The sequence below is a fragment of the Cervus elaphus genome, chromosome 11 (genome assembly GCF_910594005.1).
Source record: "Cervus elaphus chromosome 11, mCerEla1.1, whole genome shotgun sequence".
Lineage (NCBI taxonomy): Eukaryota > Metazoa > Chordata > Mammalia > Artiodactyla > Cervidae > Cervus > Cervus elaphus.
In genome coordinates this window covers 258,821-274,613 of record NC_057825.1, presented here as the reverse complement: position 1 = coordinate 274,613, position 15,793 = coordinate 258,821, and the positions used below count along the sequence as shown (strand labels likewise).

Here is a 15,793-nt window from a genome sequence, read left to right as displayed (position 1 = left end):
CGGCCCCCCGTGACCATGTGGGTGAGCTTGGCGGGTGGCCGTCAGGGCCTTCAGGAGCCTGTGCTGTGAGGGCTGAGCCCGGGCCACAGGCCATTCCTGGTGCCGGAGGGCTCTCAGCCCTGTGGAGCCAGGAGAGAGGGGGTACTGGTGACCACAAGAGGGGGTGTCCAGCCCCAGACCTGATGCTGGGCTCCTGGGCCTTCAGCAAATGGTCACTGAACTGAGTGGCAGCTGCCCAAATGGGTCTGACCAGCTCAGGGAGAGTGCCTGCCCGACTCCTGAGGGCCAGCTGTCAGGGCCCCTCACTCCCTGGGCCCCTCTCCCCTCTGCTCCTGATGACCCGCCTCTTCTTGAGTTCCCTCTCAAACACCCTCTGTGTCCTTCTGGCCAGTAACTCTCCTCCTGGAGGGAGAGATGGAGAAGCCCCTCCTTGGGCAGCCCCCCAACCCCAGTCCCACTCCATTTGGACGCTGCCCCGCTCCTTGCCCCATTTTGGCCTTCCTGGCAGGTGGCCCACCTGCCTGAGAAGGCTGTCTGCCACCTCATGCTAGTGCCTGCCATTCCCACTGCCCTACACCCCTTGTGCCCTCCGGCCTGGGGCCCCCACCTCAGGTGAGGCTCTCACAGTCTGTGGGCTCCCCGACAAGGGGCTTAGGGACGAGGTCTGTTACTCGGGGTATCTGCCACCGACTCAGCCCATCCACTCTGCTGGGCTGGCCAGGACTCCTGCCACCTTCTTCCCTCCTCTTGCCCTGCGTCCCTGCGTCCTCTGCCATCCGTCCATCGCTCTGTGTCCATCAGTGGCTTCCCCTGCGAAGCAGAGAGGTGGGAGGCAGCGCAGGGGGCTCACAGGGGCGGTCTCCCCACAGCAGGCAGCAGAACTCGGCCAAGGCGCGCTCGGTGTGGGAGCAGCGGGCCAGCCAGCTGCGGCTGCAGAACCTGCGGGCCAGCTGTGAAGCGCTGTATAGTGAGATGGACCCTGAGGAGCGGCTGCGCTTCGCCACTTCCCGCCACCTGCGGCCCGACATGAAGACGCACCTGGACCGGCCGCTTGTGGTGGAGCCAGGCCGGGATGGCGCGCGGGGGCCCACGGGGGGCAAGGTCCGGCCCGAGGGTGGGGAGGCCGGCGAGGGTACCGACCCGCCGCGCAGGCACCACCGGCACCGCGACAGGGACAGGGACAAGGCCGCGGCCCTGGCGGGAGAGCCGGACAGGGCGGACGCCCCGAAGGCGGAGGGCGGGGACCCGGGGGCCCGGGAGGAGCGGGCACGACCGCGCCGCAGCCGCAGCAAGGAGGCCGCGGGCCCCCGCGAGGCCAGGAGCGAGCGAGGCCGCGGGCTGGGCCCGGACGGCGGCCGGCGCCACCACCGGCGGGGCTCCCCGGAGGAGGCGGCGGAGCGCGAGCCCCGGCGCCACCGCACACACCGGCACGCGCCGGAGCCGAGCAGGGAGGGCGCGCCCGGGAGCAAGGGCGAGCGGCGAGCGCGGCACCGCGGCGGCGCCCGGGCAGGCCCCCGGGAGGCCGAGAGCGGCGAGGAGCCCGCCCGGCGGCACCGAGCGCGACACAAGGCGCCACCCGCACACGAGGAGGCGGAGAAGGAGGCCGAGGCGGAGGACAGGGACAGGGACAAGGAGCCCCGGAACCACCAGCCCAGGTGAGTCAGCGCGGGGGCACGGGCCAGGAGGGCGGCCCCGGGTGGGGACAGTCCGCCTTGTTGGGGCTGTGTGAGAAATGCTTTCACCCGCGTGCTGGGGAGCTTGGCTCAGGGAAATTTAGCCTAGTCTAAGGTGCCTGGGTGCGGAGAAGGCAATGGCACCCCACTCCAGTACTCTTGCCTGGAAAATCCCATGGACAAAGAAGCCTGGTAGGCTGCAGTCCATGGGGTCGCTAAGAGTCGGACGCGACTGAAGTGACTTAGCAGCAGCAGCAGCAAGGTGCCCGGGTGAGATTCCCTGGTGGCTCAGTTGGTATAGCGTCTGCCCGCAATGCGGGAGACCTGGGTTCAATCCCTGGGTAGGGAAGATCCCCTGGAGAAGGAAATGGCAACCCACTCCAGTACTCATGCCTGGAAAATTCCATGGATGGAGAAGCCTGGTGGGCTACAGTCCATGGGGTGGCAAAGAGTTGGACAGGACTGAGCCACTTCACTTTCACTTTCAAGGTGCCCAGGGGGAAGGGAGGCTTAGGGCAAAATCGTTGGGACTGGTTTGGAACAGGAAGACTTGGGAAGAACAAGATGACCCAGAGAGAAGAGAAAAATGGGGAGCATTGTGAAGGAAGGAGGATCAGGAGAGCCTGGGGGAAACTGGAGGCCTCCAGGCTAAATGGTCTAACAGAAGGGGGCTGGGCTATGTGCCTGTGACAGAAAGGACCCCGCCCTATTCCCTCCCCAGGCCAGCCAGCCTGGCCCTGCAGCTGGGACAGGATCCCAGGGTGACTGTGAGAGCCTGGGGGCAACAGGGGCTGCTAGGCTGAGACCACAGGTCACAGACCACCCAGAACTCTCATAGTCAGAGGCTGCAGCTCAGGATCAGCCCCACCTAAGCACTGTCTTTGTTTGCAGAGCTCTGTGCTTGGCCCTGGTGGGGCTCTAGGTAGGGTGGCTTAGGGTAACATCCTCTTCCAGGCTTGTTCATTCTGCCAGCAGTTCTGTTACATACACACAATGTGATGTCAGCCATGCCTGGCCTTTTGCCAGGGAAAAACAGGTGAGTCAGCTGCAACCCTACCTTTCAGACCCCAAAACACAGAATGTATAGGATGATAAAAATCAGAACAGAGGAGGTGGTCAGGGATTTATTTGATCTGGATAGGGGTTTAAGAAGCTGAGTTTTGCAGACAGAATAGGAGTTTGGGGCTACATCACTCTGATGTGCATTATTGGTTGCAGGGAGTCGCACTGTGACCTGGAGGCCACTGTGGTAATTGGTGTGGGCCCTGTGCATGCCCTGCCCAGCACTTGCCTAGAGAAGGTGGAAGAACAGCCAGAGGATGCAGACAATCAGCGGAATGTTACTCGTATGGGCAGTCAGCCCTCGGATCTGAGCACCACTGTGCATATTCCAGTGACGCTGACCGGGCCTCCCGGGGAGACCACGGTTGTTCCCAGTGAGTATCTCCCCACAGCAGCTAGGCAGGGCCCCCCTTGTGTGGGCCCAGTTTGTGCTCCTTCTTCCCCTCCTGCTCCACAGCGGCCATCTGGGGACAGAGCTTGCCTCTGAATTGTTCTCAGCTGGAGAGTCTTTGTTGTCAGCATCTGTGCCTCCATGTCCCTTTGCTTTCCAGGGCCCCAGAGGAGCACTGTCACTGTTACATGTCACTTAAGCCTTAGTCTCCTCCCTTCCAAAAATATTTGCAAGTTCTCAGGTAAGTGCCAGGCACGGTGTTAGAGCACAGAGGCACAGCAGGAGGGAGCGTGATGGGCTGTCCTCATGGGGCCCAGAGTCTCATCGGGAAGACAGACCACAGCATGGTTACAGCTCTTCATAGTCATACCAATGTTGCCAGGGACTGTGGCCACAGACCAGACTGAGGTTGGAGTTAGTAGGGGAGAGGAGGAGGGTCTCAGGGTGGTGATCTTCCATGCTGCATGGTGCCTGCTCTGCGGTTCCTCCCAGGCCTTTGCTTGAGGTCCTGAAGGAACGGTGGTTCCACAACTGACCATGTGCAGAACTGAGGGCACAGGAAGGCGAGCGCCTCACTATGTGCAAGTGCACCGGTGTTTTGTGAGCACCGAGAACCGAGAAAACGTTCCCAGGGGCAGAGCTGATGTGGAATTCCTGATGAAGATTTAGTCTCAGGCAGACCCAGATGCTGCCACCCGCCTGCGTGTGTGCAGACCTGTCCACACGCAGACGCAGGCACACACGTGTGCTCTCACCTGGGGTGCTCTCACCTGGGGCCGATGGACCCGTGTGCTGTGCTGGGTGAGACGGTGCAGTTGGCTGCCCTGGCTGCTGAGCCTTTCCTTCCTCATTGCCTCCTTGGAAGAAAGACTTCCCTGGTCCCTTGTGTTGTTTCACCTACCAAGGTGGTAGTGTGTCTGTTTTCCCAGACTCCCAAAATGAGCCGCTGGGTGTGATTCTTTCTGGATTAGCTTGAGGGTCCCACCTGTCTTTTGTCTGCAGAAACCTAAATGTGGCCCCTCCTCCCTAACCCCAGTAACCACTGATCTTTTTTACTGTCTGTCATTTGCCTTTTCCAGAATGTCATATAGTTGGAATTGCATAGTATGTAGCCTCTTCAAATTGGCTTCTTTCACTTACCCATGTTCATTTAAGGTTCCTCCGTGTCTTTTCATGACTTGATAGCTCATTTCTTTTTTGTGCTGAATAATATTTGGTTATTGGGGTGGACCACAGTTTATTTATCCATCCATCTGTTGAAGGATACCTTGGTTGTTTGGAAAATTTTGGCAATTATGAATAAAGCATTCATATTCATGAATAAGCATTCATGTTCAGGTTTTTGTGTGGGCATACATTTCCAGCTCATTTGGGTAAATATCTAAGAGTGTGATTTTTGGACTATATGGTGAAACTACATTTATCTTTTTAAGAACCTGGTCTAACAAATTGGCTGTATCGCTTTACATTCCCACCAGCAATAAATGAGAATTCCTATTGCTTCACATTCCTTTCCAGCAGTTGGTACTGCCCGTGTTTTGAATTTTTGTCATTCTAATAAGTGTGTAATGGTATCTCATTTTTTAGCTTCTGATTCCTTAATAACATATGATGTTGAGCTTTTTTTAATATGCTGATTTGATATCTGTATATCTTTTTTGGTTAGGTGCCTATTAATATCTTTTGCCCACTTTTAAGTATTTTATTTGAAAAAAATTGTAGAGACTTAATTTTTTAAAGAGCAGTTTAAGTTTCAGAACAAAATTGGGAGGAAGGTACCAAGATTTCCAGATACTCTCTGCCCCCACACATGCAATAGCCTCCCTATTACTCATCAGAATGGTGCCTTTTTTTTTTTTTTTTTAACCAAAGATGAACCTACATTGACACATCATAATCACTCAAAGTCTATAGGTTATATTAGAGTTCACTCTTGGTATTGTACATTCTGTGGGTTTGGACAAATGTGTAATAATATATATCCATCATTGTAACATGAGACAGAATATTTTCAGTATCCTAAAAATTCTCTGTACTCTGCCTATCCATCCCTCCGTGACTCCCACCACTGATCTTTTCATTGTCCTCATTGTTTTGCCTTTTCCAGAATGTCATATAGTTGGAATAATACAATGTGTAGCCTCTTCAGATCGACTTCTTTCACTTACCAACATGCAATTTAAGGTTTCTCTATGTCTTTTCATGGCTTGATAGCTCATTTTTTTTTTTTTTTTAGTGCTGAAGAACATTCCATTATGTTATTATCCAGGGCTTCCCTGGTGACTTAGCTGGTGAAGAATCTGCCTGCAATGTGGGAGACCTGGGTTCAACCCTAGGTTGGGTACATCCCCTGGAGAAGGGAATGGCTTCCCACTCCAGTATTCTGGCCTGGAGAATCCCATGGACTGTATAGTCCACGGGGTCGCAAAGAGTCGGACATGACTGAGCGACTTTCACTTCATTTCAGCTTTCCATTATCTGGATGCACCTTAGTTTATCCATTCAACTACTTGAGAACATCTTGGCTGCCTCCAAATTTTGGCAATATGAATAAAGCTGCTATAAACATTTGTGTGCACATTTTTGTGTGGACATAAATTTTCAGCTCCTTTGGGTAAGTACTAAAGAGAACAATGGTTGGTTCACATGGCAAGAATATATTTAGTTTTAAAGAAATCACAAAACTGGCTGTACCATTTTGCATTCCCACCAGCAGTGAATGATAATTTTTGTTGCTCCACATTTTGACAGCATTTGGTGTTGCTAATGTTCCAGAATTTGGCCATTCTAATTGGTGTGCAGTGGTATCAGATTGTGTTAATTTTCATTTCCTTGATATCATTTGCTGTGGAACATCTTCATATGCTTATTTACCCTCTGTATATCTTCTTTTGTGAGATGTCTGTTAAGGTCTTTTGCCCGTATTTTATTCAGGTAGTTATTTTTATTGTTGAGTTTTAGGAGTTCTTTGTGTATTTTTAATAACAGTCTTTTATCTGATGTGTCTTTTGCAAACATTTTCTCTCAATTTGTTGCTTGTCTTCTCATTCTGTTGATGTCTTTCACAGAGCAGAAGTTGTTAATTATCTCCTCGGAGTGTTATTGGAAAATATCCTGATGCTAGGAAAGATTGAGGGCAAGAGGGCAAGGGGGCAACAGAGGATGAGATGCTTGGATGGCATTACTGACTCCAGGAGATCATGAAGTCTGCAGTCCATGGGAAGCCTGTCCTTCACTATCTCCTGGAGTTTGCTGAAACTCATGTCTGCTGAGTCAGTGATGCCATCCAATCATCTCATCCTCTGTTGCCCCCTTCTCCTCTTGCCCTCAATCTTTCCTTGGTAGCTCAACTGGTAAAGAATCTGCCTGCAATGTAGGAGACCCCAGTTCGATTCTTGGGTCGGGAAGATCACCTGGAGAAGGGACGAGCTACCCACTCCAGTATTCTTGGGCTTCCCTGGTGGCTCAGATGATAAAGAATCCGCCTGCAATGTGGGAGACCTGGGTTTGATCCCTGGGTTGGGAAGATCCCCTGGAGAAGGGAATGACAACCCTTTCAGTATTCTTGCCTGGAGAATCCCCATGGACAGAGGAACCTGGTGGGCTCCAGTCCATGGGTCGCAGGGAGTTGGACATGACTGAGAGACTAGGAACAGGGAAGTTTGGCATGCTGCAGTTCATGGGGCTGCAAAGAGTCAGACATGATTGTTATAACTTTGCATTTCGTGTTTAGGCCTATGAGCCATTTTGGGTTAATTTTTGTGAAGGGTGGAAAATCTCTCTATATTCTTTTTTTTTTAAATCTTGCGTGTGGATGTCCAGTTGTTCCAGCACCGTTTATTGAAGAGGCTTTGTTCCATTGTATTGACTGTAATTTGTGGGAGTCTATTTCTGAACTCTCTTTTCTGTTCTGCTGATCTGTTTGCTCATTCTTTCATGAGGACCACACTGTTTTGATGACCATAGCTGTGTAGTGAGTCTTGAAGTTGGGTAATGCTGATCCTCTAACTTTGGTCTTCTTTGATATTAAACTGTTGGCTATTCTGAGTCTTTTACATCACCTTATAAAACTCTAGAATCACTTTGCTGATATCCATGAAACAGCTTGTTGGGATTTTTATTGAGATTGCCTTGAATCTATAGATCAAGCTGGAAAGAACTGACAGCTTGACAATGTTGAATCCTTCCATCCATGAACAAGGAATGCCTCTCCATTTATTTAGCTCTTTTATTTAATTCATTGGAGTTTATAGTTTTCCTCATAGGGGAAAACTTGTACGTATTTTGTTAGATTTATACTTAAATATTTCATTTGAGGGGATGCTAATGTGCATAGTGTTGTGTTTTAATTTTAAATTTCACTTGTTCATTGTTGGTATATAGGAAAACAGTTGACTTTGCATGTTAACCTTGTATCCTGAAACCTTGCTACATCAGTTATTAGTTCCAGGAATTTTTTTGATTCTTTCAGATTTTCTAAATAAATGATCAAGTCATCTACTAACAAATACAGGTTTTTTTTTTTTTTTTTTCAGTCTTACCAATCTGTAAACTTTTTCTTTTTTCTTTTTTTTTTTTTTGCCTTATTGCATTAGCAAGGACTTCCAGTATGGTGTTGAAAAGGATTGGTGAGAGGGGACATCTTTTCCTTGTATGTGATCTTTGTAAGACAGCTTTGAGTTTCTCACCATTAAGCATGATGCTAGCTGTAGAGTTTTTGGTACATATTCTTTATAAAGTTGAGGAAATTCCCCCTATTCCAATTTACTGAGAGTTTTTATGATGAATAGGTATTGGATTTGTCAAATACCTTTTTTTTTTCTTTGTACCTGTTGATATGTGCATATGATTTTTCTTTTTCAGTTTGTTGATATGATGGATTATATTAATTGATTTTTGATTCTTGGACAGTCTCTCATACCTGGGATTAATCCCACTTGGTTATGGTATATAATTCTTTTTATACTTTTTTTTGGATTTGATTTGCTAATGTTTTGTTTGAGAATTTTTAATCTGTATTCATGGGAGATAGTGGTGTATAGTTTCCTTGTGATGTCTTGACTGGTTTTAGTATTAGGGTAAAATGCTGGCCCCCTAGAATTTATTCAGATTTGCTTCTGTCTTCTGAAAGAGATTGTAGAGAATGGCTATGATTTCTTTCTTAGGTATTTTGTAGACTTCACCAGTGAACCCATCTGGGCCTGGTGCTTTCTGTTTTAGAAGGCAATTATTGATTCTATCTTTCACTTTAATAGCTATAAACGTATTTAAATCATCTATTTTTTCTTGTGTGAGTTTTGGCAGATTGTATCCTTCCAAGGAATTGGCTCATTTCACATAGTTTATAAAATTTGTGGGCATAGAGTTGTTCACAGTATTAATTTATTATCCTTTTAATGTCCATGGGATCAGCAGTGATGTCTCCTCTCTTATTTCCGATGTTAGAAATTTTTGTTTTCCCTCTTTTATCTTAGCCTGGCTAGAGGTTTATCAGTGTTAATCAAGGAACCAGCTTTTGGGTTCATTAATATTCTCTGCTTCTTTCAGTTTCATTGATTTCTGCTCTAATTCTCTTTATTTCTTTTCTTCTGCTTCCTTTGGATTAAGGTTCCTCTTCTTTTCTAGTTTCCTAAGGTGGAAGCTAAATTATTGACTTTGGATCTTTATTTTCTAAAGTATGTGTTCAGTGCTATAAATTTCCTTCTATTCAACAAACTATTAAAATTGTGTTTTCATTTTCATTTAGTTATAAATATCTTACAGTTTCTCTTGGAATTTATTCTTTGACTCATATGTTATCTAGAAGTATGCTATTTAATTTTTGTGTGCTTTGAGAATTATCCTTCTGTTATCAATTTCTAGTTTACTTCACTGTGGTCTGAAAACAGACTTTTTGCCTACTTTTTAATTAGGTTGTTTGTTTTCTAATTGTTGAATTTTTAGAGTTCTTTGTATAATTTTAGTACAAGACTTTTTATCAGATATGTGGTTTACAAATATTTTTTCCCAGTTTGTGGCTTGTCTTTTCATTTTCTTAATGTTTGGTGTTTTTGATTGTTACTCATGGGAGGGTTAATTTGGTCCCTATTATTACTTCTGCTAGAAGCAGAATTTTAAGCTATTGACTTTTATATGTTAATTTTGTGTCCTACTACTTTCCTGAATCCTCAAATTGTTCATTAGTTTTAGCATTGATTGTCTTTTTTTCCCCAAGTATATTATATAAAACTTTGCAATACAGTTCTAACTATTCCTTTATAAATCTTAGGTTTTCCTTCCTTCCTTTTTCTTTCTTTCTTCCTGCCTGATTGCACCAGCTAATACACTAACATTGGAGTTAGTGGGTCCCCTTACCTTGTTTCTGCCTACCTGAGTAAGATTATAGTTTTGGGCTTGAGAGGTGTGTGTGTGTGTGTGTGTGTGTGTATAAAGTCATGTTATAGTATTCATTAATTTCTATTTCAGTAAGTATCTTTTTATCTGAAATAGATGTTGAATTTTGTTGAAGGCCTTTTCAGCATCCATAGAGATCATATATTTTCTGCTTACATATGGGGATTTACAGTAAAAAGCTTTCAGATCTTGAACTGTCTTTGCAATCTTACAAAAAACTACATTAGGTTATCATAATTATTTTTTATGTGATGTTGGGTTTTGTTTGTGCTTAATGGGGGAGTTTTGGATTGGTATTGAGATGTGTTCTGTAACTTTCCTATATTATTTTCAAGTGTCATAAGGTTTTGGTGTTAATGCTATATAGTTATTTCTTGCTTAACCTCACTAATCCATTCCTAAAAGTCAAATGTTGTACTGGGAGTCCAATTTCCCATTATTTTAAGTGGGAAAAATTTAATGTACTATAAAAACTGTAATGTATTATAATTGGTTGTATTCAAAATCCCCAACCAATTTCTTAAAATATAACTCAAGCACAGTTAATCACTGAGAAGTAGAAACTATCATGCTGCTGCTGCTGCTAAGTCACGTCAGTCGTGTCCAACTCTGTGCGACCCCATAGACGGCAGCCCACCAGGCTCCCCCGTCCCTGGGATTATCCAGGCAAGAATACTGGAATGGGTTGCCATTTCCTTCTCCAGTGCATGAAAGTGAAAAGTGAAACTGAAGTCGCTCAGTCATGTCCGACTCTTAGCGACCCCATGGACTGTAGCCCACCAGGCTCCTCCGTCCACGCGATTCTTCAGGCAAGACTACTGGAGTGGGTTGCCATTGCCTTCTCCAGAAACTATCATATTAGTACATAAAACTTTTAATACATTGTTTCCTGATGACAACAGTTGAAACAGCTGTTAACAAGCAGTAGCTCTGGACACCTCCTTCAGTGAAAAGCACACTTTTCCCAAACATCCACACGTGATTCTGATAGCTAACCAACTGACTTTGGAATCATGCTTGAGGGTTTTTCCCCACATTAAAAGAAAATGTTTTGCATTCTGGGGATTTATACATTTTTCCTACATAAACATCAGTCGAGAAAACCTCAACAACATTGTAATGAGAGATACATATATTCTCCTGAAGTGTGAGTATTATATTGGGTTGGCCAGAAAGTTTATTTGAGTTTTTCCATTGATTTTACTTTTTGGCCAACCCAATAATGGACAGAAGTGCCTGGCAGCCTACAGTTCATGGGGTCACAAAAGAGTTTGACACAACTTAGTGACTAAACAACAACAATAAAAATAAGAGGTGATCTGTTGAGAAATTTTACTGGAGGAGATGTTCTGTGAATATACCTATGATTGATCCATAAAACAATTAGAATGTTTGATTCTATTTCTTTTCTGGGATAGTTTAAGTAGCATTAGGATTACTTGGTCTTTAAAGATTTAGTATGATTCCTTTGTGAAGTCATCTGGGTTTGGTTTTTGTTGTTGGACAGTCCTTTGATAATTTATCTGCCTCTGAATAGACATTGGTCCATTTAAACTTTTTTTTTTTTATCTCCTAAGATCAGTTTGGTAAATTATAATTTCCTTAGAAATGATCCTTTTATTTTAGGTTTTCCAGTGTATTTACATGGATACAAAGAAGTGGCTTAAGTTTTTAAAACAGTTACCTCTGGTTCAGTGTTCTTTTTCCCCCTTCTTACTTTTTATCCTGTATATTTTGTATTTTCTCCTTTTTCTTGGTTAAAATAGTAGTTTATAAATTTTGTGGATTTTTATAAACAGAACCAGCGTCTTTATTAGTTCTATTAATATTATGTTTTTAATCATTTTTTTTCTAATTTTATTCTCATTATTTTCCTCCCACTGCCACTTTGTTTTCCTTTGTCATTCTTTTCTACCTTCTTCAGCTGGAGGCTTAGTTTATTTTAGTCTTCAGTTTTTATTGTATGGTTATTTAGGGTTGTGAATTTTCCTCTGATTACTAATTTAATTGTGTCCTATAGATTCTGATGTTTGGTATTTTCCTTTTCACCAGACTTTACAAGAATTATGAAATTTTATTTTGTATTTCCCCTTAGTGTTTCCTTCACTTCAGATCAGTCACTCAGTCGTGTCCAACTCTTTGCGACCCCATTGCAGCACACCAGGCCTCCCTGTCCATCACCAACTCCCAGAACTTACTCAAACTCATGTCCACTGAGTCGGTGATGTCATCCAACCATCTCATCCTCTGTCATCCCCTTCTCCTCCTGCCCTCAGTCTTTCCCAGCATCAGGGTCTTTTCTAGTGAGTCAGTTCTTTACATCAGGTGACCAAAGTATTGGAGTTTCAGCTTCAGCATCAGTCCTTCCAGTGAATATTCAGGACTGATTTCCTTTAGGATGGACTGAATATTTACTATGTAAGGAATCAAGAACCCTGCAAATGAGCAGCTTTGTTTTTTACTTTCTGAGATACATGCCTTTTGTTTCCCCTCTTCCCTCACGCCGCTGGATGTCGCCTCCAGTGCTTGTTCCCATCTTGTGGGAGCGGGGAGCACTCAACCTCTCACCTCTAGTATAATATCCGTTGTAGGTCTCTTGTTTTTAAGATGTTCTTTCAAGTTGAGGAAATTCCCCTCTATCTCTTTTTTCCCCTAAGTTTTTATATTAAAGTGTTGAATTTTTTCCAAGTTTCTGCCTCAGTTGATGTGATCGTGTGGTTTTTCTTCTGTAATATGGTAGTTTGCATTGATTGATTTTCAAGTATTGACCTGCCTTGCATCCCTGGGATAAACTTGTGTATAATTACTTTATATATTGCTGATTTCTGTTTGATAGTATTTTGTTAGAGAGTTTGGCCTTTGTATTTATGAGAGATATTGCTCTATAGTTTTCTTTTTTGTACTCCTTTCTGATTTTGGTATCAGAATAACACAATTCTTAAAATGAATTGGACAATATTTTTTATTATTTTTTTGGAGGAGATTGTGTGGAGTTGGGAGAAATTTAAATTAAACTCTTTAAATGTTGGGAGAAATTTGCTGATGAAACATTTCTCTATTAGAATTTAAAAATTACCCTTAATAGGGCTCTGTTATCTAATCATATTGGGTGAGTGGCATTAGTTTGTGCCTTTGAAGGAATTGGCCCATTTTGTTTAAGTTATGAATTTTATGTATGTATAGTTGTTTGTGTTAGTCAAGTGTTAGTCACTCAGTCACGTCTGACTCTTTGTAAGCCCATGGACTATAGCCCGACAGGCTCCTCTGTCCATGGGATTTTCCGGGCGAGAATACTGGAATGGGTTGCCATTTCCTTCTCCAGTAGTTGTTTGTAGTATTCCCTTATCTTTTGACGTCATCATGATCTGTAGTGACAGCTGTTGTCTCATTCTCGACATTGGTACTTTGTGTCTTGCCTCTTTTTTGTTAGTCTTACTAAAATTTTCCTATTCTATTGACCTTTTCAAAGAAATGGATTCTTTTTTTTAAATATACTTTTTTATTTGGGTGCACTGGATCTTAGTTGTGGCACTTGGCATCTAGTTCCCTGCCCAAGGATCAAACTTGGGCCCCACGCATTTGGAGCTTGGAATCTTAGCCACTAGACCACCAGGGAAGTCCCAGAAATGGATTCTTATTTCATTTATTTTTCTATGTTGTTTTTCTTTTTCCAATTGCATTCAGTTTCTCCTCCCTATTATTTTATTCTTTCTGTGTACTTTGGGTTTATTTTGTTCTTTATTAGTATCCTGGGGTGGGAACTTAGATCGACATAAGTATTTTCCTCTTTTCTAATGTAAACATTTAGTGTTGTAAATTTTCGTCTTAGTATTGCTTTAGCTGCATCTCACAGATTTTGATATGTCGTCTTTACATTTTCATTCAGTTTAGTTTAAAAATTTCCAGATCAGATAACCATTTCTCTGTTTAGTTTTACAGTTTTTGCTTCATGTATTTTCCAGCTCTGTTGTTGAGTCCATACACAGTTAGAATTTTGTCTTCTTGAAAAACTTGACCCTTTTATCATTGTGTAATATGTCTTTCTGTACCTGATGAATTTCTTTGCTTTGATATCTACTTTATCTGATATAAATATATCCACTCTTGTTTTTTAATTTAATATTTCCACATAAGTTATATATCTTTTTCATCTTTTTACTTTTAAACTAGCTATATATTTATATTTTAAGTTAAATTTCTTGTAGACAGTGTATTGTTGGGTCATATTTTTCATCCACTCTGTCAGTTCTTTCTTTGGGGGAGGCATATTTAGACAGTTTATGTTTAATGTAATTATATATATTATAGCTTACATATGCTGTTGCATATTGTTTATTCTTTCTATTTTTTATTTCTCTGGTTTCTTTTTCCTGCTTTCATGTGAGTTACTTGTATATATTTTAGAATTCCATTTTGATTTATCTATAGTATTTTTGAATGTGTCTGTTTGTATTGGTTTTTTGATGGTTCCTCTAAGTATTACATATATATAACTTGTCTCAATCCACTAGGGTTGTCCTTTTATCAGTTGGAATGAAGTATAGAAATTTTGCCTTTCTTTTTCCTCCCCATGTATAATTACACATATATTTATGTACATCAATGTATGTTACAATTTTTGCTTCACTGTCAAATGTAATTTAGAAAACTCAAGAGGAAAAGGAAAGTGTGCTGTATTTTTACTCTTTCTATTGTTCTTTATTTCTTCCTTCCTGATATTCCAATATTTCTTCTTTCATAGCTTACTTTCTGTTTGGAGGACCTTCCTTAGTCATTCTTTTAGGGTAGTTCTCCAGGTGAAAATTCTCTTAGTTTTCCTTCATCTGAGAATGTCTTGATTTTCCTTTCATTCCTGAAGGATATTTTCACTGGGTATAGAATTCTGGGTTGACAGTTCTTTTTTTTTCAGCACTTGAAAAAACGTGTGCCTCATCCTTCTGACCTCCATGGTTTCTGATGAGAAATCCACTGTCATTCGAATTGTTTTCTTCCTATAGGTAAGATGTTGTTTCTCTCTCGCTGCTTTCAAGATTTTTTTTCTTTATATTTCAGAAGTTTGATTATTATGTATTTTGGCATGAATTTCTTTAGGTTTATCCTGTTTGGGATTCACTCAGCTTCTTAAATTTGTAGGTTTTTGCCCATTTTGGAAATTTTTCATCCATATGTCTTTGAATACGTCTTCAGCTCTGCCCTCTTACTCTTTTCTTTCCAGGACTCTGTTGACATGAATGGTAGATCTTTTGTTATAGTCCCAAAGGTCCCTGAGACTTGGTTTACTTTTTTCAGTCTGTTTTTTTCTCTGTTGCTCAGATTGAGTAATTTCTATTGATTGTTCTGTCTTCCAGTTCGCTAGTTCTTTAATTTGTGCCCTCCATTCTGCTGTGAGCCCATCTATTAAGTTTTTACTTTCAGTTACTATATTTTTCACTTCTAAAATGTATGTTTGGTTCTGTATATCTTCTGTTTCTTTGCTGAGGTTTTTTTTTTCTCATTTGTTTTGAGTGTATTTTTACATCTGTTGAAGCATTTTTATGATGGATGCTTTAACATCTGTGTTATCTTGGTGTTTATTGATTGTCTTTTCTCATTCAAATTGAGATTTTCCTGGTTCTTGGTATGACAAGTGATTTTTTGATTGAAACCTAGACATTTTGGTAGTATACGAGCCTCTGAGTGTTATTTAAATCTTTTGTTTTTATTGGCCTGCTGTGACGACCCTTCAGCAGGGAGAGGGTTGGGGAACTGCCCCATTATTGACAAGTAGGGTGAAATGCAAGTTCCTCACCCAGCCTTCATTGACACCTAGTGGGAGTGGGCTCCTTGTCCCAGCTGGGCTGCACTGGGAATTCTAGTTACCCCTGGGCCTCCACTGATGCCATCTTGTCTGAGAGACAGGGGAGGCTTTGTTTGGCTCCCAGTATGGCCTCTACTGACACAGTAAGGGTTGATCTCGTTACTTCTGAGTGGTGGTAGAAGTACTGCTTTTTCACAAAGATGCACTCTAGCCAATAAAGGGAAGGGGATCCTTTTTACCTCTGGAATTGAAGTCAAGGCTTACTTGAGTAATGTTTTCTGACATTGCATGATCTGGAAGTTTTATTATTACCACAGGGTGGGTGTGAAAGTTCCCGCCTTCACACTTGGCTCACTTGGCTCTCTTGAGACCCCCTTGGCTCTCTCTACTGCCACCTCAGCGATGGTTTCGGGGTACCTCACTATAGACTGGTGAGGGTGGAGGCCTAGGCTCCCCCTGACCTCCGCTCGTTAATAC

The 15,793-nt window shown here is 42.9% G+C and overlaps 1 protein-coding gene across 9 annotated transcripts in view; it reads left to right on the top strand.

The window, feature by feature from the left end:
* The window catches only part of CACNA1B (calcium voltage-gated channel subunit alpha1 B), a 205,670-nt gene that overhangs the window by 122,046 nt on the left and 67,831 nt on the right, over positions 1–15,793 (top strand). For all 9 annotated transcript variants that reach the window (XM_043917715.1, XM_043917716.1, XM_043917713.1 and 6 more), the window contains 2 exons: positions 870–1,655; positions 2,892–3,109. In XM_043917715.1, coding sequence (XP_043773650.1) covers positions 870–1,655; positions 2,892–3,109 — 1,004 coding nt within the window. The remainder of the gene's footprint in view (positions 1–869; positions 1,656–2,891; positions 3,110–15,793) is intronic.